The sequence below is a fragment of the Lagenorhynchus albirostris genome, chromosome 3 (assembly GCF_949774975.1).
Source record: "Lagenorhynchus albirostris chromosome 3, mLagAlb1.1, whole genome shotgun sequence".
NCBI classification, from domain to species: domain Eukaryota; kingdom Metazoa; phylum Chordata; class Mammalia; order Artiodactyla; family Delphinidae; genus Lagenorhynchus; species Lagenorhynchus albirostris.
The window spans coordinates 42,348,693-42,371,900 of record NC_083097.1 but is presented as its reverse complement, the minus strand read 5'-3'; the positions used below and the strand labels follow the sequence as shown (position 1 = coordinate 42,371,900).

At 35.9% G+C, this 23,208-nt stretch overlaps 1 protein-coding gene across 2 annotated transcripts in view; it reads left to right on the top strand.

Moving 5' to 3' along the window:
- The window catches only part of DHX29 (DExH-box helicase 29), a 48,222-nt gene extending 28,767 nt beyond the window's left edge, over positions 1–19,455 (top strand). For both annotated transcript variants that reach the window (XM_060142953.1, XM_060142954.1), the window contains 14 exons: positions 806–946; positions 1,965–2,109; positions 2,237–2,354; positions 3,676–3,760; positions 5,288–5,376; positions 6,333–6,461; positions 6,555–6,630; positions 7,341–7,565; positions 8,872–9,008; positions 9,401–9,494; positions 14,313–14,618; positions 15,417–15,548; positions 16,678–16,774; positions 19,149–19,455. In XM_060142953.1, the coding sequence (XP_059998936.1) occupies positions 806–946; positions 1,965–2,109; positions 2,237–2,354; positions 3,676–3,760; positions 5,288–5,376; positions 6,333–6,461; positions 6,555–6,630; positions 7,341–7,565; positions 8,872–9,008; positions 9,401–9,494; positions 14,313–14,618; positions 15,417–15,548; positions 16,678–16,774; positions 19,149–19,195 (1,821 nt within the window). In that variant the 3' untranslated portion in view covers positions 19,196–19,455. The remainder of the gene's footprint in view (positions 1–805; positions 947–1,964; positions 2,110–2,236; positions 2,355–3,675; positions 3,761–5,287; positions 5,377–6,332; positions 6,462–6,554; positions 6,631–7,340; positions 7,566–8,871; positions 9,009–9,400; positions 9,495–14,312; positions 14,619–15,416; positions 15,549–16,677; positions 16,775–19,148) is intronic.
- Positions 19,456–23,208: the final 3,753 nt, after the last annotated feature.

Below are 23,208 nucleotides of genomic sequence, written 5' to 3'. Positions count from 1 at the left end.
TGCCGCAGAGCGACTAAACCCGTGCGCCACAACTACTGAGCCTGTGCTCTAGAGTCTGTGAGCCACAGCTACTGAGCCCATGTGCCTCAACAACTGAAGCCTGCGCGCCTAGAGCCCGTGCTCTGCAACAAGAGAAGCCATGACAATGAGAAGCCTGCGCACCGCAATGAAGAGTAGCCCCCGCTCACCGCAACTAGAGAAAGCCCGCGCACAGCAACGAAGACCCAACACAGCCAAAAAAAATAATAATAAAAAGTTAATTAATTTTAAAAAAGAGAGATAGGGAGGACCTGGAGATGGCCTTGGGAATCAGATGGCTGGTGCTGCCTTGACTGAGGGTGAGTGGGCTGGAAGGAGGATTCTGCTGACGAACGACATACCACAGAGGTACACAGTGTAAAACACACTTCCATAGCAAAGGCATTACATCCAGATTGGGGGTAGCTGCCTAGCAATAAGGAACTCCTTTTTCACCCATCCCTCAAATTTAGGCTTGTCTTTGAAGCTTCCTTCTATTCTTAATGTTTGCCCTTTTGGTTCAGCTGATAAAGGCTGCTCTTTTAATTGGTTTTCACATGTAAAAAATATACACACCATAATGTGCTTTGTCCTGAGACTACGAGGAATAGATCCATCTACATCAGCCAAGTTCTTCACTACCAATAAATGCAGAAAAAAGCTTTTCTCGTAACATGCTAAATTAGCATTTGGTGACATTCAAAAGGTAACAATCCCTTGTTCTCTTTAAAATGATATTTACTGAAATGAATTTAAGTTCACTATTTATATGCCTTAATCTATGCAGGTTTTTCATCTTGAAGATATAATAGAAGAAACAGGCTTTGTCCTGGAGAAAGACTCAGAATATTGTCAGAAATTTCTGGAGGAGGAAGAAGAAATAACTGTTAATGTTACAAGCAAAGCAGGGGGAATACAAAAGTATCAGGTAAAAATAAAACATTTTTGAAAGACATCTGATTGTGATATCCAGGGCATAAACTGCCGTAAGAGTTTTAAAATATGGCTGACACAGTGCATTCAAACATAATCTAGTAGAAGAAGAACAGATATGATTATGAGCAAATTTTAAAGGTCATTTCTTTAAATCTTTGTTTCACTGACTCTAGTGTTTGGCTTACGATACTTACTTTATCTCAAAACCTTAGATAGTCAGGATGGGGCAGGACCAAAATCTAGATCCTTGCCATTGGTTTTCCTAGCAGCCTCTGTCCTGACACGAGCCAACCTTAGCTCTGTACTATCCAGGGCAAGCACGAATCTTCATAGAGAGTTAATTTACTTTCAATGACATAATTTTAGAAATATCATAAAAGCTACATTATTCTGCATTTTGGCCAGTGGTACTATATACACTATTTTCATTATATCCACAATATTTCATTCATCTAATGGAAGTAGAAGTAGAAGTTACTTTATCCTTTAGTTAAGCAGATAAACCAAGGAAGCAAAAACTAAAATCTTTCCCTAAAACTGCAGAGATAGAAATTAGAAACTAAAAGACTTTAAAAAATTAAAAGGAGTATTTCAAAGAAGATGATTGGAATTCAGCAACCAAAGTAGAATCTAGAAGGAATGAGGCAGGTGTAAATTACTTAATAAAGTTATTATGAGCTCTCTTGGCCAGGCTGCTATTCAGCTGCCACAGAACAATGCTTCCATTGTTCTGTTTTTCTTCATTTCTTTTCTAATTTAGGGTTTACATGCCAAGATAAAAAGGTTTGCTATACTTAAGGGGACTGTATGAAATGAAATTAATAGGAGAGATGAAATTTTGTAATACTTTAATTCTGTTAAAAATTGTATTCTTGCTATATTTTAACAAAATAATAGTGACAATGAGAAAATACAGATTGGAATGAATGCAAATAGCTCCTTTTTTCCTTCTTTGTCTTATAAAAATACGTAATGTTTTTGTTTGGCTTTTTCTGATTTGTTTCTTTTAGGAATACATCCCAGTTCAGACTGGAACAAGTGATGATTTAAATCCATTTTACCAAAAGTACAGCAACCGCACTCAGCATGCTATTCTCTACATGAATCCTCATAAAATCAACCTGGATCTCATTTTGGAACTTCTTACATATTTAGGTATGTATCTATTTCTAATGTGTCTCCATTTGTTTTGATAAAACTTTTCTACTAATTGGAGATGTTCTATTAATATCTTATATGCTGTTCCTTATTTCTGAATATTGTATCTTTTTAAAAATTTCAGACAGAAGTCCCCAGTTCAAAAATGTTGAAGGAGCAGTACTGATCTTTTTACCAGGCCTTGCTCATATTCAACAGTTGTATGATCTCTTATCAACTGACAGAAGATTTTTTTCAGAACGGTAACTACAGATCTTCATTATATTCCTGGTAGTTTTAAAACAGAAAAATGTTTCACACATTAAAACTCTTGATCAGAACTTTCAGAGTCTTTTCACCTTTAGTTAAAATTGTCCATGGCAAAGCTCTTTTTTTTTTTTTTTAACATTTCTATTATAGCATTTTATCTACTAAAATTTTTAGGTACTATTTCTACATTTGTTTTATTTTCTCAATATGATTAAGCAGAGGGAATCCTGTGGTTAAGAGTAAGATGGTGACTCCGCTCCCCAGCCCACTGGATGGTGCAAAACCCTAACAGCATTGCAGTTTGTCATCCGTACATTTTTTTTTAATATCTTTGAAGCACTTGTTTTTTCTTTTTAATAAATTTATTTATTTATTTTTGGCTGCGTTGGGTCTTCATTGCCGCGTGCGGGCTTTCCTCTAGTTGCGGCGAGCAGGGGCTACTCTCAGTTGCGGTGCACTGGCTTCTCATTGCGGTGGCTTCTCTTGTTGCAGAGCATGGTCTCTAGGTGCATGGGCTTCAGTAGCTGTAGCTTGTGGACTCTAGAGCTCAGGCTCAGTAGTTGTGGCACACGGGCTTAGTTGTTCCAGGGTATGTGGGATCTTCCCGGACCAGGGCTCGAACCCATGAGCTAGAAAGAGACTTAAGAAACCATCTATTTCTACCTTGTAATTTTCAGGTCAGGTTATTGGAGGCCAGAGAGGTAAAATGACTTGCCCATTGGCAGGTGGATTCTTAACCACTGTGCCACCAGGGAAGCCCATCCATACATATTGGGTTTTTTTGTTTTTTGTTTTTTGCGGTACACGGGCCTCTCACTGTTGTGGCCTCTCCCGTTGCGGAGCACAGGCTCCGGACGTGCAGGCTCAGCGGCCATGGCTCACGGGCCCAGCCGCTTCGCGGCATGTGGGATCTTCCCGGACCGGGGCACAAACCCGCGTCCCCTGCATCGGCAGGCAGACTCTCAACCACTGCGCCACCAGGGAAGCCCATCATCCATACATATTGAATTGGCTTTTTACTATGCCTGTTTTGATACAGTTTATTACCGCTGTTATGGTTATCACTTCGGCATCAGAATATATTTTAAAAATTCTTTAAACCCTACATTCCATATAATTCATTCATATTGTTTTTTCTCTTTGATGAGTATATATGGGGTTTCACTGTACCATTTTCAGAACTTTTGTGTGTGTTTAAAATTTTTCATAATAAAAAATTTAAAAATTGCTTTCTATTTGCAAATAAATTTTATTATTCTTTGCAGTGTCTTCTAAAGAGAAACTCTTGCTAAGAACTATGATTTTAACTTTCAGATATAAAGTGATAGCTCTGCATTCTATTCTCTCAACTCAAGATCAAGCTGCAGCATTCACACTTCCTCCTCAAGGAGTCAGGAAGGTAAAATTCAGTACAGCAAATTTATATGTGATCCAACTGAGAATATTTCATAAAAGTGTTATGACTTTTTATCATCAAAGATAGTTATTAAGTGCTTTATAGTGCATGCAGACTCCAGATGCTCTGCAGCTTAACATAATCAAAAGAGAACCCAATATTAAAATTCAATTTATATTAGGTGTTTATGTTTATATTATATGTTATTAATAACTTTAGGGGAGTGGTAGTTTAAAAATATGGCATGGATGTTGCTTATGAAAAGAAAAATCACTACTATTCCTTAAAGAAGATATCACAAAGGATGTTGGATATCAGGAGCTACTTGAATCCTGAGAGGATTCTTTTTTGTTCTCTTTGCTACTCATCCCTGATTATTTTTGCAATACAGAGACCATTAGGTTAGGAAACAATCTAAGTATTTTCATTGTCTCCTCTGTTCGGGTGCTGAATGAAGAGATACTTGACAAAGAGAGTTTCTCAGATTTTGACCCTCTCTTAGGCGGGGGGGCAAAAAAGAGCACAATGTAGAAACTCTGGGGAACACAGAGCTCCCAGCAAGAGCCTGGACTCTAATGCACGAAGCCTGGGTTCTTGTCCCTAAGCTGCTGCCATGTCTGTGACCTTCGGCAACCCACTCAGCTTCCTTTGTCATCTTTAAACAGGAGCTGGATTAAATTTACGGTTCTCTAACTGTACTCTGAAAACTCCAGGGGTTCAGAGGCTCTGTGCTCTGATCTGTAACATTTGGCTTCCCTGTAACATTTTGTCTTAAGAAAAGAATTCCACCTCTAAAAAATTTGATCACCGAGGTCCCATCTAAATCTTAATAATCTGGGTTCTGTTTCCTAGGATAAATGAGTAAGAAAAGCAAGCATTCAATATTGAGATAGAGCCATAGTATATTGAATTTGACCTAGAATTTCCTAAATGTTTTACCTCCAAGGACTCAACAGAAAAAAAAAAAAAAGAACAAACAAAAAAGCCACAAGAAGATTGCACTATTCAGCCATCACCATTAAGAAATTTTGAGCTAGAAAGAGACTTAAGAAATCATCTATTTCTACCTTGTAATTTGCAGGTCAGATTATTGGAGGCCAGAGAGGTAAAATGACTTGCCCAAGTCACAAAGCTAATAAGTAGTAGAGCCAGGGCAACAACCCACCAGTTCTTCTTACTGAAGAACTATTACTTTTTTTTTCTACTTAACTGTGAAGTTTCTGCTGAGCAGTCTCCATTCTCTGATCCAATTTCTCATTCCACGTATGTCATTTTTAAGATGACTGACTAGAATTAGGGGAATGGTATTTTTGTTGGAATAAGAATCTATAACTTTAATTAATAAGCTAAGGTGATAAAATTAATTAGAGCAAATTTAGATTACACAGTAATAGCAATTAGATTGTGAATTTTTGTAAATAAAAGTGAAATTCATTTTTTAAAATTCATTGGCTGAACTATCCAAAGAAGTTTAAATGATGGCACATTGCTGAAAGTTGTTACCTAGAAGTTTTGGCTTTTTATTTTCAGATTGTTTTAGCAACAAATATTGCAGAGACGGGTATCACTATTCCAGATGTTGTATTTGTAATTGATACTGGAAGAACGAAAGAAAACAAGTAAGTCTGAATTTTCCAAATCAAAACATTTTTTGAACCTGAAGAGGGCTTGGGACTCTTCAATTCTTAGGAGACATCACAGAATCATTGCAATTTTAGTACATGTGCTGCTGAAGCAAGCACTAGATCACAGAATCATATCAGGAAAATCTTGAATGTCCTAATTCTGCCCAAAACAAAAAGTCTCAGAGAAACTGTAGGGAAGTTTAAAATGTCTGAGAATAAATGTTAAAATTCATGTCATCAGTTTTCCCATAAGTAATATCAGTGTACTGCTACTTTCAGAAAAGTGCTGAGAAAATATTCAGAACATAGATTTTGTAAATTAGTTTATAACTTAATGTTTTACAAAAGCATTATTTATGGGATTACAAAAAAAAAAGTATGAGTTTTAGAATCAGAGTTGGATTATAAATCTCTGATCTATAATCTTGAGCTAGTAATATGACCATCAGTTATAATCATCAGTTTCCTCATATGTAAATGGAAAAATTAAAATTTCATAATTGAAAGTGCCTAGTACAGTAATTGGCACATAATAGATTAACTGAATCTTCAACAGAAAGATTATTACTTTATAAATGTTTTAATGTTTGTATTTCGCAAATAAGGGAGACCACCTTAGTAGTCTATTGTAATCTATATACACTGTCCCTAATATTAGGAAACTTGAGCAATATTTGGAAGTGAGTACGACTATCCAGTACAAAATAAACTCTTGATTTTTTTAATTGTACCTGTAGAGGAGGTGTTTTCAGGGTTGAACTGTATCTTGTGAAAGGTGCGTTGAATTGTAACGTTCACGGTGGCATTTCTCAAACTCTCAAAGAATTCTTATTGCATAATTAAGAGGCACTCTAATCTTCAACTTAATTTTAGAGTCAAATATTTCCAGTTTTTTCAGATTTTGATTTCAGTCAATTATCTACATATTCTCTCCTAAAACATTTCTCTAGGTACCATGAAAGCAGTCAGATGAGTTCTTTGGTGGAGACGTTTGTCAGCAAAGCAAGTGCTCTGCAACGCCAGGGGAGAGCTGGGCGCGTCAGAGGTGGCTTCTGTTTCCGACTGTACACAAGAGAAAGGTATGGCATAGCCCGGAAATTAAAAACATAAACCAATACAGTGTGACATTTCTGATAGTGTGTATTTAGTATTATTTTTATTTTATTTTTCAGATTTGAAGGCTTTATGGACTATTCTGTTCCTGAAATCTTGCGTGTGCCTTTGGAGGAATTATGTCTTCATATTATGGTAATCCCAAAGGAACTTAGATGAATTTTTTGTTCTTCACCCCTTTCTGGGCGGGGCGGGTGGGAAGAAGACTTAAACTTATCTTACCTTCTGTTGCTCTAGATTTTCAAGTATTTTATTTACTCTTTAATAAATGCCCCCTTCCCCCATCTTTTATAAGTAAACCCACTGTGCTTTAAGTCTGCCATAAGCACTCATACTTTATAGATGAAAATATAGACTCATAACCTAGACCAGTAGTTCTTAACTGGGGATGATATTGCTCACCAGGGAAAAACGGGAATGTCAAGAAACATTTTGGGTTGTCAGAACTGGGGGAAGAGGGAGACGATGCTATGGACATCTAGTGGGTCAAGGCCAGGGATGCTGCTAAACATTCTACAATGAACAGCACGGTCCCCTAAAACAGAATTATCTGGCCCCAAATAACAACAGAGCTGGACTTGAGAAATCCTGGCCTAGACCAAAGGTTTCCTACTCTGAAAGATCTATAATATCCTTCAGTTCTCAGATTTTTGATTCTATAAAAATCAGAAATGAATAAACTAAAAATATGGACTGGAAGATCTCATCCTCTTTCCTACTCCCTTAATAGACACAGACATTTATCCTCTTTGCTTAAAATTTTACTTAAATTTAGTTCCAGTTTGACCATCTCCTTGTTAATTCTTTCTGATCACATACTAATTTATCACTTTTTCAATCTGCAGAAATGTAATCTTGGTTCTCCTGAAGATTTCCTCTCCAAAGCTTTAGATCCTCCTCAACTTCAAGTAATCAGCAATGCAATGAATTTACTCCGAAAAATTGGAGCTTGTGAACTAAATGAGCCTAAACTGACTCCATTGGGCCAACACCTTGCAGCTTTGCCTGTGAATGTCAAAATTGGCAAGATGCTTATTTTTGGTGCCATTTTTGGCTGTCTTGATCCAGTGGTAAGACAAACAACACTGCTGCTTCTTCACTGTAAATATCATTTTAGCTGGGGAAGTATTAAGTTTAGAAACAAATTTTAGCTTTTATTTTTTTAACTAAACAGAATGTCTGTACTTACATTAAAACCAGGAAATATAAATGCTTAATGAGAATTTTTGAATATTTTTGATATTTATATACAAGAAAATCATCCATTTACTAAGTGTATTGTAGGTACTATTTTGTAAAAGGGTTTTGGCTTGTCTAGACTTTTGCTATCAAACAACCCACTTGAAATATTTACTTAATTGAATATATAGTAAGTGATTCTTAGAGCGTTTTGAACTCCACACATAAGTAGAATCAAAACTTCCTTTTTTTCTGAGTTACCTCTGAGCTAGCAATTACCAGCAATTCTGTTTTCTCAAATTATCTCAGAATTAACAAACTTTGTGACTCTGTCTGAATCTCCTGGCTCGTATGCATGCTCTGCCATTCCAACTTCCCAGCTATATCAAGTTGTGGCCTTTTCTGGGACTATAAATCAAGGCTGTTTGAAAATGAAATGGAGAGAGTATGACTTACTCTAGTCCTTTTTTTTCTAGTATCAGATATAGATACTCACCAGAATTGTGTTGAGTCCAAGAAATATCCTCTGCCACGACAGTTGATCTGAAAAGCTGCAAAAACAACAAATGGGTTGTTATGTAGTCCAGATTATGTAAGAAGTATTTAAAGAGCATTGCAGGCAATGGAAATTCAGGCTAGGAGTCAAGACCTCTGAGCTGTGATTAAGGGATTTCTTTTAACTGTGTGACAGACTATAAATCACACAAATATTCATTTTTAAAAATCTCTGATTCTGGGCTTTCCTGGTGGCGCAGTGGCTGGGAGTCCGCCTGCTGATGCAGGGGACACGGGTTCGTGCCCCGGTCCAGGAAGATCCCACGTGCCACAGGGCAGCTGGGCCCGTGGGCCATGGCCACTGAGCCTGCACGTCCGGAGCCTGTGCTCTGCCACGGGAGAGGCCGCAGCAGTGAGAGGCCCACGTACCGCAAAAAAAAAAAAATCTCTGATTCTGGTGGTATTACTTCCCTACCCACAAAGATGGTGTAAAAGTAAAGTGATAAATGTTTAAAATTCCATAAAATGAAACTAAAAGTAACTAATTAAAATGAAAATATGTAGCTATTATAGAACACAATAAATTGAAAAGAAGAAACATGCAACTTGAAAGTGCAATTGTTTTATGATTTGCTTTCTATTTCAAATCAGCTTTCAATATATACCTATTTAATGATACATTTTTTGGTTATTTATGGATAGGCAACACTAGCTGCAGTTATGACAGAGAAGTCTCCTTTTACCACACCAATTGGTCGAAAAGATGAAGCAGATCTTGCAAAATCAGCTTTGGCTATGGCAGATTCAGACCATCTGACGATCTACAATGCATATCTGGGGTAAATAAATAATCTGGGTTTTGTCAGTAGGTCAAACCTGAGGGTATTTATTTTTGACTTTTACTAAAAGGATACATTTAAGATTTAAATTTATTTTTAGTTACTGCATCTGTCAAGTTGAATTATTTTAAAGATTCACATTTTTATAATCCTAAAATTTACGAACAGTGTACTCTGTATTATTATGTGTATATTACCTTGTATTTGAAGTTATTAATTTACTGTTATACATGAACAAAAAATATCTGTATTGTAGTTGAAATTCTTACATACAATTGGCTAGTTCCTAAAACTTCCTCTTTTGGTATGATTATAATGTAATTAAAGCTTTGGTTAGTAATCTGAAAAAGAGTTTGGAAACATATTAAAATTTGGTCATTTTACTTATTTAGATGGAAGAAAGCACGGCAAGAAGGAGGCTATCGTTCTGAAATAGCATATTGCCGGAGGAACTTTCTTAATAGAACATCACTGTTAACCCTAGAGGTAAGTCTTAATGCAACTATCTTAATTCAGGGTCATATAGTCAATAGGATTAATTTGGAAAAAGAAATGCCTAGTATAGTGCTTGACACATAGTAAGGGTTTAATAAACATTTGCTGAATTAATAAATTTGTGATTTTTTGTTTTGTTTATCCCAGCAGTTAACCTGTATTACACAGTGATTCAAAATAGTATGTAACAATCTTAATATATTCAGGAAATGATCAAAGATGCAACATGATTTCATAGATATAACAGTAGCTTGGGAATTAGGATAGTTGTCTATTCAGCAGCTCAGCTTGGGGAAGGTTAATTCTCAGTTTCTCATTTTAAAAAATGGAATTGAATTGGGGATATTCTATAGTTTTTCTCAACTCTGATAATCAGCTGTTATTTTTAATTATTATGGAAATTTTCAAACATACAAAATAGTATAGGGAACTCCTGGGTACTCATTTCCCACTTCCATAATTATCAACACGTGTCAACCTTGTTTTACTTAATACTCCCGTTAATCCACTATCTGCCCTCTAGATTATTTTGAAGCAAATCCCAGGCGTCAGATTGTTATATATCTCTGAAGTATAGGACTATTTTTTTCTTTAACATTACCATGCCTTAAAAAATAATTCCTTAATATCATCAACTATACAATATTTAAATATCCCTGATTATCTCATAAATGTTTCTTTACAGCTAGTTCAAATCATGATCCACACAAGGTCCACACATTGTTTGATTGATATGTCTCAAGTTTAGTACAGCATTTAAAGGGAAATGGTGTTTAGTGCAGACATGCTATAAAAGTATTCATAACCTCTCACATAATTCCCATAACCTCTCACATAATTCCCCTATTCTATGCTCATATTTTAAAAGGTTAAAAAATATTTTTATTCCCATATAATTTGACCAGTTTTTGTGTGTGTGATTTAAAATAACTGCTGAACCTAGTACCTAAGCATCTATTAGGTGCTTAGTCAATATTTTTGAATTAATGAATAAAAACTAGATTATTAGATTAGCCTAACAGTGTACTTCTATAATGTCAGATATGCAGTAGACTTGAAGAATGCAAGAAAAAATAAATAAAAATAAAATAACTGCTGAGATGACAGCAGGGACTTTGCTAAATGGAATAAATTTTGTCCTTCTTGAAGCAGAAAAAGGGATAAATTGAAGAAACAGATGCCTCTGGGCCAGCTGACTGGGGTTCAAGATATGGAGAGCTAATCAACACTGCTTTAGCTCCACTCTACTTCCTCCCAACCTCCAAGTTGCCTCCCACCCCCCTTCCTTCTATGAGCCTTTTCTTCACCTCCCCTGGGCTGCAAGGTTTTCAGTCTCTTTACCAACCTTGTGGTGTGGCAGCAACTGTCTGGTTGGTCTTTCCTCTCCTGGACTTAAAGTCCCTTAAGTCCCAAACCAGAAGCCTAAAGTAAATCCTAAATGTACACTTCACCTTTTAATCACTTGTATCCTGTTTACTTTAAAATGCTTATCCTCCCTGTAGTATTTTAGTTGATTGGCACTACTAGAGGTAGAAAAAGATTATAGGCAACAAGTTTAGATTTTTGCCATTAATAAACTTTATCAGAGTTCTTTAGGAAATTAAAATGTTTCCCAGAGACAAATGAAGAAGGTTCTTGCAGTCTAGGATCAGAGTCCTCTGTAATTCTTCCTTAGTGTTCTCTATGTGACCATCCTTATTGAGTAAAAATGTTGAAAGGAGAGCTACTGTGGAAGTAAATAGACTGAATGAAAATGTGTTCAGGTACATTTTTATTGCTCTCACATTTTAGACATTCTTATTTTATGACATCTAAAGTCTTGGGAAGATAATCTATACAAAATCAGTTGATGTTACAGAATCAGATGACTCCATTTAATCCTTGACTTTCCAGTATCTTTTTTTTCCTCCCTAATGTAATTTGGGCTGTAGTTAACTGAAAATTTGGCATACTGTTAATTTTGTTTTAATTGACGTATGGTTGATTTACAACATAATATTCATTTTAGGTATACAGCATAGTGATCTGGTATTTTTGTAGTTTATACTCCATTAAAGGTTATTACACAATAATGACTATAACTCCCTGTGATGTACAATATATCCTAGTTGCTTGTCTATTTTGTACATACTAGTGTATATCTCTTAATTCCACATCTCTATTTTGCCCCTCCCCCTTTCCCTTCCTCCACTGGTAATCACTTGTTTGTTCTCTGTATCTGTGAGTCTCTTTCTGTTTTGCTGTATACATTTGTTTATTTTAGATTCCACAAGTAAGTGATATCATATAATATGTGTCTTTCTCTGTCTGCCTTATTTCACTAAGCATAATACTCTTTAGATCCATCCACACTGCTGCAAATGGCAGGATTTCATTTTTATTTTTACTAAAATTTTTATTTGAATTTTATTTTTTTTAATACAGCAGGTTCTTATTAGTCATCTATTGTATACATATTAGTGTATATATGTCAACCCCAGTCTCCCAGTCCATTCTCCCCCGCCTCCACTTCCCCCCTTGGTGTCCATACTTTTGTTCTCTACATCTGTGTCTCTATTTCTGCCTTGCAAACTGGTTCATCTGTACCATTTTTCTAGATTCCACATATATGTGTTAATATACGATATTTGTTTTTCTCTCTGACTTACTTCACTCTGTATGACAGACGTCATATGTTAATATACGATACTTGTTTTTCTGACTTACTTCACTCTGTATGACAGACGTCCCTCCACGTCTCTACAAATGACCCAATTTCGTTCCTTTTTATGGCTGAATAATATTCCATTGTGTATATGTACCACATCTTCTTTATCCATTCGTCTGTCGATAGGCATTTAGGTTGCTTCCATGACCTGGCTATTGTAAATAGTGCTGCAATGAACATTGGGGTGCATGTGTCTTTCTGAATTACAGTTTTCTCCAGATACATGCCCAGTAGTGGGATTGCTGGGTCATATGATAATTCTATTTTTAGTTTTTTAAGGAACCTCCGTACTGTTCTTCATAGTAGCTGTATCAATCTACATTCCCACCAGCAGTGCAACAGGGTTCCCTTTTCTCCACACCCTCTCCAGCATTTGTTGTTTGTAGATTTTCTGATGATGGCCATTCTGACCAGTATGAGGTGATACCTCATTACAGTTTTGATTTGCATTTCTCTAATAATTAGTGATGTTGAGCAGCTTTTCATGTGCTTCTTGCCCATCTGTATGTCTTCTTTGGAGAAATGTCTGTTTAGGTCTTCTGCCCATTTTTGGATTGGGTTGTTTGTTTTTTCAATACTGAGCTGCATGAGCTGTTTATATATTTTGGAGGTTAACCCTTGGTCCATTGATTCGTTTGCAAATATTTTCTCCCATTCTGAGGGTTGTCTTTTCGTCTTTCGTCTAAAGTTTTATTATAATATTAGATATTTATGGAACTTGAGGAATAGTAATATATTAAGACATTTCTTCACAAGTTTTGGCTGGTGCTAAACTTGAAAATAAACTGATATATTAATAAAATGCATAATCTGAACAGTTTGCTAAACTAAAAATATTATTTATACAAAGACTAATGCACAAAAATATATACTTTTAAAAAAATTATTTATTTATTTTTGGCTGCATTGGGTCTTTGTTGCTGTGCACGGGCTTTCTCTAGTTGCAGCAAGTGGGGGCCCCTCTTTGTTGCGGTGTGTGGGCTTCTCATTGCGATGGCTTCTCTTGTTGCAGAGCACAGGCTCTAGGAGCGTGGGCTTCAGTAGTTGTGGCATGCAGGTTCAGTATTTGTGGCTCGCAGCTTTAGAGCACAGGCTCAGGAGTTGTGGTGTAACGAGCTTTATTGCTCTGCGGCATGTGGGATCTTCCTGGACCAGGGCTCGAACCTGTGTCCCCTGCATTGGCAGGTGGATTCTTAACCACTGTGCCACCAGGGAAGCCCAAGATATATACTTTATGCTGCTGGCTTTACTTAGTAATATGATGGACTAGGAAAATATTTAACAAATATTAGTATTTATAATAAGGCTATAAGTGAAAAATTTTAGCATGCCAAATTTCCACAAAGGGGCTTTTTTTTTAACTGAGGTATAGTTGATTTACAGTATTAATAAGTTTCAGGTATATCACATAGTGATTCACAAATTTTAAAGATTATGGTTCATTTATAGTTATTATAAAATATTGGGTGTATTCCATGTGCTGGCAATATATCCTTGTAACTTACTTATTTTATACATAGTAGTTTGTACCTCTTAGTCCCCTATCCCTATCTTGCCCCTCCCTCCTTCCCTCTCCCCACTGGTAACCACTAGCTTGTTCTCTATGTCTGTGAGTCTATTTCTTTTGTGTTATATTCACTAGTTTTATTTTTTAGATTCCACATATAAGTGATAACATACAGTATTTGTCTTTCTCTGTCTGACATATTTCACTAAGCATAATGCCCTCCAGGTCCATCCAAGTTGTAGCAAATGGCAAAAATTCATTCTTTTTTACGGTTGAGTAATATTCCATTGTATATACATACATCATCTTCTTTATCCATTCGTCTATTGATGGACATTTGGGTTTTTTCCATATCTTGGCTATTGTAAATGGTGCTGCTATGAACATTGCAGTTCATGTATCTTTTCGAGTTAGTGTTTTTGTTTTTTCCAAAAATATGCCCAGGAGTGAGATTGCTGGATCATGTCGTAATTCTCTTTTTAGCTTTTTGGCATCCTGTCAATTTTGATAGGAAACAGTAATATAAAATACAAGGTTGGTTGGCACCTTCTCTATTTTAATTATGATCTTGTCTCTTTTCAACAAACCAATCCAGGATGTAAAGCAGGAGTTAATAAAGTTGGTTAAGGCAGCAGGATTTTTATCATCTACAACTTCCAGTGGCCTCACAGAAGGAAACAGAGCCTCACAGACCCTTTCCTTCCAAGAAATTGCCCTTCTTAAAGCTGTACTTACTGCTGGACTGTATGACAATGTGGGGAAGATAATCTATACAAAATCAGTTGATGTTACAGAAAAATTGGCTTGCATTGTGGAGACAGCCCAAGGCAAAGCACAAGTACATCCATCCTCAGTAAATCGAGATTTGCAAACTTATGGATGGCTTTTATACCAGGAGAAGGTAAAGTACTCATTCTTAAATTCCAATACTCAGGGCATTATTCTAGAAATCAGTCATAAGAAATTAGGATGCCCAGCAGATATCGTATTTGGTTCTTAAATTGAGCTACTCATGTTTGTTTATATTTGAAATCAAGATGTACATGGTTTCTCAACAAAAACATATAACACGTCTTTTTTCCACATTTCCAAATAAGGGAGATATGGGATGGGATAGAACTATATATGACGTGGCGACAGTTTGAGTCACAGTGCAACCTAAGATAATTTAATAGCAAATACTTGTAGATTACAATTAAAACAGTCAACCTTTTGAATCATAGCTCATTAAATTAATAAAGATCCATAATTTCAAGCATTGGCTTGAATAACTCCCAACATATCATCAAACTTAAAATGTGTAAAACATAACAAATTCCTGACTAATTGCCATTGCTGAACCTTGCTTTAGAAACCAGACACTGTGAACCTTAATCATAATTTTATTGTTGCATTAATTATTTAACAGCATTAGCATAAAATTGCTTGTTCATAGTCTCATTTATGTTCAAGGTATATAATTCAGCCTTACAATTAATGTTTAAAATCCTCTTAATAGTATAAATGCACAGATGGTGACTGCGATTATTATAAAATTGACAAATTATGCACATAAGAGAATGTAGACATGTAGCTTTATAAAACCTGATTTAAAATATATAGTAGCAAATTATAGAAAAATGCTTACATGAAACAGATAAATGAATTTTTTATATTTTTAGGCTTTAAAGTGTTTTTTTTCCTCTCTGTTTTTATGCAGATACGGTATGCCCGAGTATATTTGAGGGAAACTACCCTAATAACCCCTTTTCCAGTGTTACTTTTTGGTGGTGACATAGAAGTTCAACACCGGGAACGTCTTCTCTCTGTTGATGGCTGGATCTATTTTCAGGTACATGCTACAACTGATCTTATTGATTATATTAAAATTTCTACTTCCAGTACCACTGAGGTATAGTTTTTTAAAAAATTTTATTGGAGTTTGCATAATTTCTTCCAATAATTTGACTTAAAATAGAAGACTTACTTATTTTATCTTGCCTATATGGTTTTAAATCTGTTTAATTTGAAAATCAAATTATATTGCTATTACAGATTTCATTTATTGTCAGTAATAATTATAATTTTCCATGTTTTGTATACTTCAGTAGTTGTTAACTTTACATGGTTTATCCCTAATTTAATACCCTAACAGTCTTGTTAGATAATTTCTGTAGTTTCTTTCTATAGATAAGGCACTTAAGCTCAGTGAGAAGTTAAATAACTTACCTAGGTTACATGGATTGTTAATGGTAGAGCAAGGTTTAAACCTAGAACTATCTGATCCTCAAACTCATGCTGCTTCCGCTATATTGTGCCACCTATAAAGAGACACAGATTCATAGCTTAAATGCATATTTATCACATTCTTCATTCTTCTCTGGAAAAATTAGACCAACCAGCTACCAGCAATAAGTTTATTTCTCTGTAACTCATCAACATTGACCAGTTTAAGCAAATCTAATACATTCTGCTGATATACCATGATAGCTGTTTGTCTAAGACTGGAGATGTAAATTTTAAAGGCAACTTAAAAAAATATGTGCAGTTCTCACAAAAGAGGCTGAGATGGTAGTAGAGTTCTATAACTGGATTGTGGTGATGGTTGCACAACTCTATAAATTAACTAAAAATCATTGGATTGTATACAATGAATTTTTTATGATCTATAAATTATACCTCAATAAAGCTTTTTTAAAAAAATTCCATTTTAAAAACTAGTTAGAGAAGAAAACAAACAATTGAAATAATGGTTTCTTTATTTTGGAAAGAGATATCAAATTTATGGGTACTTAATAAGGAAATTGAAGTTTATTTATCTTAGCTACAGGAAGTAATTTATTTATATTTTTCCCGTAACGTTTTAAGGTCAAGATGTGCTAAAGCATATTGTAAGGTATACATGCTTACTTTGATTTTATTTAAACACATTCCCACTCCCTGGGATTAACATTGTTCAATTTGTCATCTCCTCTCAACAGGCACCTGTTAAGATAGCTGTCATTTTCAAGCAGCTAAGAATTCTCATTGATTCTGTTTTAAGAAAAAAGCTTGAAAATCCTAAGATGGCCCTTGAAAGTAAGTGTTTGATTATAATGTAGGTAGAAAACAGTATACTTTTAAACACTGGCATACACTATAGTTCATTGAGGCTTAAATTCCATGTGATTAAAAATTACTTTAATAAAATTTATTTTATGCTGAATTCCATCAGACACAGACAATTCTTCATTATTCACAATCTAGTTATCCTCTTAAGATTCTTCTGGTTTACTCCTTCCTCTTCTAAGCTTCACTTCTAAACTTCTGGCCATTTCACAGAAAAAGGATGATAAAACTGAGCATTTGTAATTTTGCTACTAGTTTACATACTAGTAAACTAGTGATACAGTTATTTTAAAAAATAAGAAAGAGGGACTTTCTCTGAGGTTCCCAGCATGTTTTCTCTACCATTCTCCCGAATGCAGAGCTGTTAGTCTGTATAAAATATGTACATTATCCTTCAACAGAAATCTGCAGTGGACACCTGAGTTGCCACTTAGTCTGGTATAGTGTTTCCCAAACTTGCCAAATAATCAGAATTATCCTGGCAGTTGTTAAAAATACAAAGTCCAAAGACCTACTCCAGGCATACTGAATCTCCTCTGTGGGAGAGGCCGATGGCCATGTTATTATTTTGTAATCTCTTTTAATCTGTAACACTTCCCCTCTACTACCCTCCCCATTTTAAAATTTTTAGTAAACTAGGATATTTTTCTGGTAGAATTTCTGACATTTAGGATTTGGGTGGTTGCATCTTCATGCTTTGATTTAATGTGTTTCTCTGTTTCTTACATTTCCTATAAACTGGTAGTTATATCTAGAGATATAACTGATATAACTATATATATCTAGAGATATAACAGATATAATCTGATATTAGAATCAGATTTTCAGGAAAAGAATATTTTTTGGTTGGTGCTATATTCCTCTCATTGCATCACATCAGTTTGGTATTCCTGCTTTTAATGATGTTAAGAAATGATTTACTGTTCAATGTGATTATATTTAACAAGTATCCCAGTTAATTCTCTTAGTTAGGCAAGGTGGGGAGCTACTGGTCTAGTGCTACTGCCCTGAAGCCTCACACTCTGTGTTTATTTGCATAACTGAAGGTGAATGAATAAGCACTAAACTGTATTAGTTTTCCTATACTGCTGGAAACTTAGATCAGGTCTTGACATATTGAGAGATATGAGCTCTTTTCTTGAGGAAATTTGTGCACTACAACTCAGCCTTAGAAAAAATTACATTATATAAAGGACAGGTTGAACCTCAACTTTTAAATTAAGAAAAATGAATTTTAAAATGATTTCAGTGTTTCTCTTTGCCATAAAAGAGAAAGCTGAATTTGCCCTCTGATGAAGCATATATTTTTGACTTAGTGGGGAGGATAAGGTACATTAGTGTCCTCTTTCTGGACTTTATAATAATAAAAGTTGGGATATAACACCAAGCTGTTGAAAAAGAAATAACTGAAGTTGCTCTTGTACTTTCTTTTACTCTACTCTTCCTCAAACTAAAAATCATGGTTCTTTCTAGACCTGCCGTGTTCCCTTTGCAGCAGGTGACCTTTCCTTTCCTTTTTTTTTTTTTTTTTTTTTTTTAATGCCACTGTAGCCTCTAGGAACCAGAGTGTCAGGCCATGGGCCCCGTTATCAAAATTCTCCATTGCAATCATTGAAACATAGACCATTCTTTTACTGAAGTATCTAATAAGACACAGAATTTCAGTCTTGGAGCCCTGATAATTACAACTATCCAGAGAGTAGTTAGGAAGTCACAATATCAGACCAACTGTTTAAAAGTGGAAGCAGCTGTTAAAACCTCTAGCAAATAATGTAGCCTCTATTGGTCTATTCATCAGATTCATTGGTGTTTGATTCTTTTGTTGTGTGGAGAGGTCTGTCACTTTTCCATTGACACCTCTCCAAGAACACTTCCCAGTTAAATTTCTTTGTTTCCTTTGGACTAAACATGGAGAAACAGATAAAGAGTTCCTTATTTCTTGCCCAAACTGTTGGAATCCTGACATGTTCTGAAGTTTATAGAAGAGTCAAAAAGCCTTTAGTATATTTGAGCCGGGTGAAAAAGTTAGGAAACTTCTGTCTTAAACGAAGTTTTAAGGAAATAATTCCTTATAAAGGACCAACAGTTATATCACATCATCTCTTCAGGCCTTTGCCTACTTTTTATCAAAGTAGGTATAATACAACTATAATGATAATTAAAATAATATTTGTAGGGCAACAAATTATATTATAGAGGCATCTCTAGTTTTAGAGTGAATATTGCTGATGTTAATTCTGTATTCTAATTTTAAAGAATCTTTTAATGAAGTATATCTGTGTATATATTGGAAAATTAGCCAGTGATGAATTTATTCATGGGAGTTTTTTCTCCTTCCATCCAGATGACAAGATTCTACAGATCATTACCGAATTGATAAAAACAGAATAATAATTGAAACTGAAATTCATGGTCAACTGCTTTAAAAATTAAGATGAAGACAAAGTCATGAAATTATGTGAAAATGGACCATCCCATTAAGTATTTCAGTACTTAAAATGTTGGTACTAGCCATAACGTAAAGGTGGTGGAAAAAAGCACATACTTTAAACGTGTAATTTTCTAATTTCTTTTTAATGATGATTATTCTCAATGCATTTGCCACTACATTTACAATAAATTCTTTGGTATCATCCATGTTGTATACATCATTATGTGCCTTATGGGCAAAGTCTGTGTCTATAACTTTGTGTTGTGATTCTCTTTGTACGCACCTCATCCTCTCTATCAGTCCTTAATGTCTAGAGAGTTTAGACTTTCTTGACCCAGTGGAGAAAATGAGCTCTAAAAGCAGTTGTAATTGAATTTTCACAAAAAGGAACAACTTCACTTTTTTAATATTTGATACTCAAAGTCAAAACCTAATAAGGTATACACGATTAATAGATGCCACCTATATCGGTAACATTCACTAAGTACAAAGACATAGTACTGGAGGATAGGCAGCTATAGCTAATGCTACTGTCAACTCAGGGATGAGTAGCTTGCACCATTTTCCTCAGTCATAAGCTTTGATATCACTGCTCTTGAACCCTTTTTATACCCATAATTGGATTGATAAGGTTGGTAACTTTGAGATAGTAAAACATGCTTAGAAATTTTTTAGTGGTTTCATTTGTTTCACTTACTGAGGATCTTTGAAACTCCATCTTGATTATGTAGAGGAATTTTCCATCAAGATTGTTAAGGAACTTCAAATATATTTTTGTGTAAACCAAAGGCAGAAATTGTATCTGAAGGACAAAAGATTAGAATTGAGTAGGTACATAGTCTAATTGCTTGACTCTCATAGTAGGCATTTGATGAATATAGTTGACCCTTGAACAACACCGGGGTACCAACCCTCCATGTAGCTGAAAATCTGCCTGTAACTTTTGACTCCCCCAAAACTTAACTACTAACAGCCTACTGTTGGCCAGAAGTCTTACTGATAACATAAACAGCCAATTAACATACATTTTATATGTATTTGTATATCTAACATATATTTTATACATTCATGACATACCTAACTTTTTCTTAATTTTTTTTTTGATATTTCTAGGCTACATGGTTCATCTGCAAATTTTTTTAATTGTTGCAAATCTTCAAAAAAAACTTTCCAATACATTTATTGAAAGAAATCTCTATAAGTGAACCCACAATACAGTTCAAAACTGTGTTGTCCAAGGGTCAACTGTATTTGTTGATGAATGAATAAAAGAAGCGTAACTTTCACTTTACGTGCAGATAAAAGTGAAAATATACTTGGTAGCAATTGCTAATTTTAGGTTTCTACTTGACAGCAAGGAGTCAAATGTGACTGTGGTTAGGAATCTCTGGCTAGTGCCATTAACAGAAATGGAAGTGTTAGGTGAAAGAGCTAGACTGGGTGCTGGAGGCAGTTCCACCTGTGACTGGCAGGGACAGAGAAATTGTGGAGTCCTGCTGGTGGAACTAATGTTGATAGATTACTTTGTGCAAGCTACTGCCCAGATGTTTTTTGTTTGCTGACTCATTTAATCTTCACATCAATCCTATTAGTTAAGTAATACATTATCCCCATTTTACAGATGAGGAAACTGAGGCATGAGGAAGTGAAATAACTGGTCCAAGATCACACTGATAGTAAGTGGCAGAAGCATTATGGCTCTGGAACCATTTACATTTCTGAAATGTAACCATTCCTTTGAAAATGTGAAACTGGCTCACATCAGGATTAGGATCATAGGGTTAGAGTCTTTCACACAGAGGTGATAGTTAACAATGTGGGAATGAAGATGATCACCAAAGGAGAGAGCAGATAGAAGATAAGTAAGGTTAAAATCTTGCAGAACTCCATACTTCCAAGTCCATTCACTCCTTTCCATCTCCTCAACCATCACACAGACATCACCATCATCTTTCACCTATATCACTAATAATCTCCAAACTAGGCTCTCCCCTTCTTACCCCTCTCTAATCCATTCTCTCTACAACTGTAAGAATGATCTTTTGAAAAGATATCTGTTGCTTGGCTGAATAAACCCTTTGCTGGCCTCCCACTGCCCCTAAAGTATGAAGTTCTGAACATGCCTACAAAGCTCTAAGTGATCTGGACCTTGATACCCTCCAAACTCCTTTCCACTCTCCCTCTTCTCGCAGTGCTCCAGCCACACCGGACTCCTTTTGAATCCTAGAAGATGCCAAGTGCCTTTTTAATCATTTACATATGCTGTTCTCTGCTGTTCTGGTTCTTTACCAAACAGACTTTACCTGCCCCTTTGCTATCTCCACAGACCATCCTATGGACTTCCTCACTGACCACCCTTCTGAAGTATATCTCCCCTTTTAATCACTCTTACAACACAGTACTTTTCTCAGAATGTACCATCTGCTTCTTGTCTTCTCCCACTAGACCATATGCTGCACCATGACTGTTTTCACTCACTGTTGTGTACCAGGCCCACTGCCTGGTACATCCAGGCATTCAACAACTGTCTGTGAAGATGAATGAGGTGTGAGGAGAGGCAGGGCAGGGCGTTCTTACCGAAGTAGAGGAAGGAAAGTTTCTGGAAGCAAGAGTATTGGCAACAGATGTTACAAACTAAGAAAAGACTTCCAGATCTCATAAATAGATCAAGCTTTTGAGAGCGGTTTGAATTAAGGGTGGCGAGGAAGGTCACTGTAAGAGGTCCCACAGCCACCTACACATTTGGTGGTTTGCTAGAAGGACTTGCAGGACTCAGAGGCTATCATTTATTGTAGAGAAAGATATACAACAGGATCATCAAGGGAAAGAGACACATCACATGGAGTCTGGAGGAATCTATGCATAGGCCTCCTACATGTTGTGCGATGTCTCTGCCCAGAGAAGCCTGCTGGAGACTCGGGAGTCCAAGGATTTTATTGAGGGCTGGTTACAGGCACAAAGACCAAAATCATAACTATCAAAATTCCAGACACCCAGAAGGAAAGCAGGCATTCAGTGCCCCAAGCAGGCAAAAGTGTTATCTGAAAAGCAAGGAACTTTTCAAAAGCCAAATTCTCAGGCTCCAGCCAAGAGCCAACCCTGCAAGTAGGCCCTTCTAAAGACAGCAACCTCAGGCCTGCTATGTTAAAAACTCTTCCCTGCACAGTCACAAAGCATAATTTATTTAGGGAATGAATACAAACCAAAAGGTGGTGTACCAAGTAAAGAATACTCTTTACAGATGTGATGAAGAAACAGAGAACACATAAGAGACTGAAGAATGAGATATTTTAGGATAGGAAAGGCCCTCACTGATTTGCAGACAAAACAGAAATAACTAGCAGAGACTAAAGATAATATTAGCATTGGGGGGAGCCCAAGAAAGGACTAAAGAAGAATACAGGGAACAACTTGGAAAGGCTTTTTGGCTTTCCCCACCCAGCAATACTTAGTGACTTGAGGAGATAAGCCTCTAAAGTTAATAAAGGGCTTTTTTTGCATTCAAGTGACCTTGGGTTCTTAGAATGAAAGAGACTGTCTCATTGAAATGGTTGACCAAAATGCTTACATACAGGCAAATGGGTCCAGAAAAAAGGCCATGGACCAAGAAAACAGGGAGAGGCTGAAAGATTAGAGGTCAGGATCTAATCCCAAATTCATTGTAAGTGAAAAGTAAGGAAACTGATTAAGGAAGAGAATTTCATAATTGAAAATCTGAGATGCAATTGTTCCAACAATAAATAAACCCAAAGGGCTTCCCTGCTGGTGGAGAGGAAAATGGAGATAAGAAACACTGAAGGTAGGTCCAGAAGCAGGATAGCCAGCATGTTGGTTCATAAGTGTGGATTCAGGAAAAGGATGGAGAAGACCACGCCGGTTTCTGTGGTTATTGGGGAAAGTGGGAAGGTGCCCTGGAGCTTAATACACAGTGGCAAAAATAAAAATAAAAAATAAGGAGAGAGTCATATGAGAA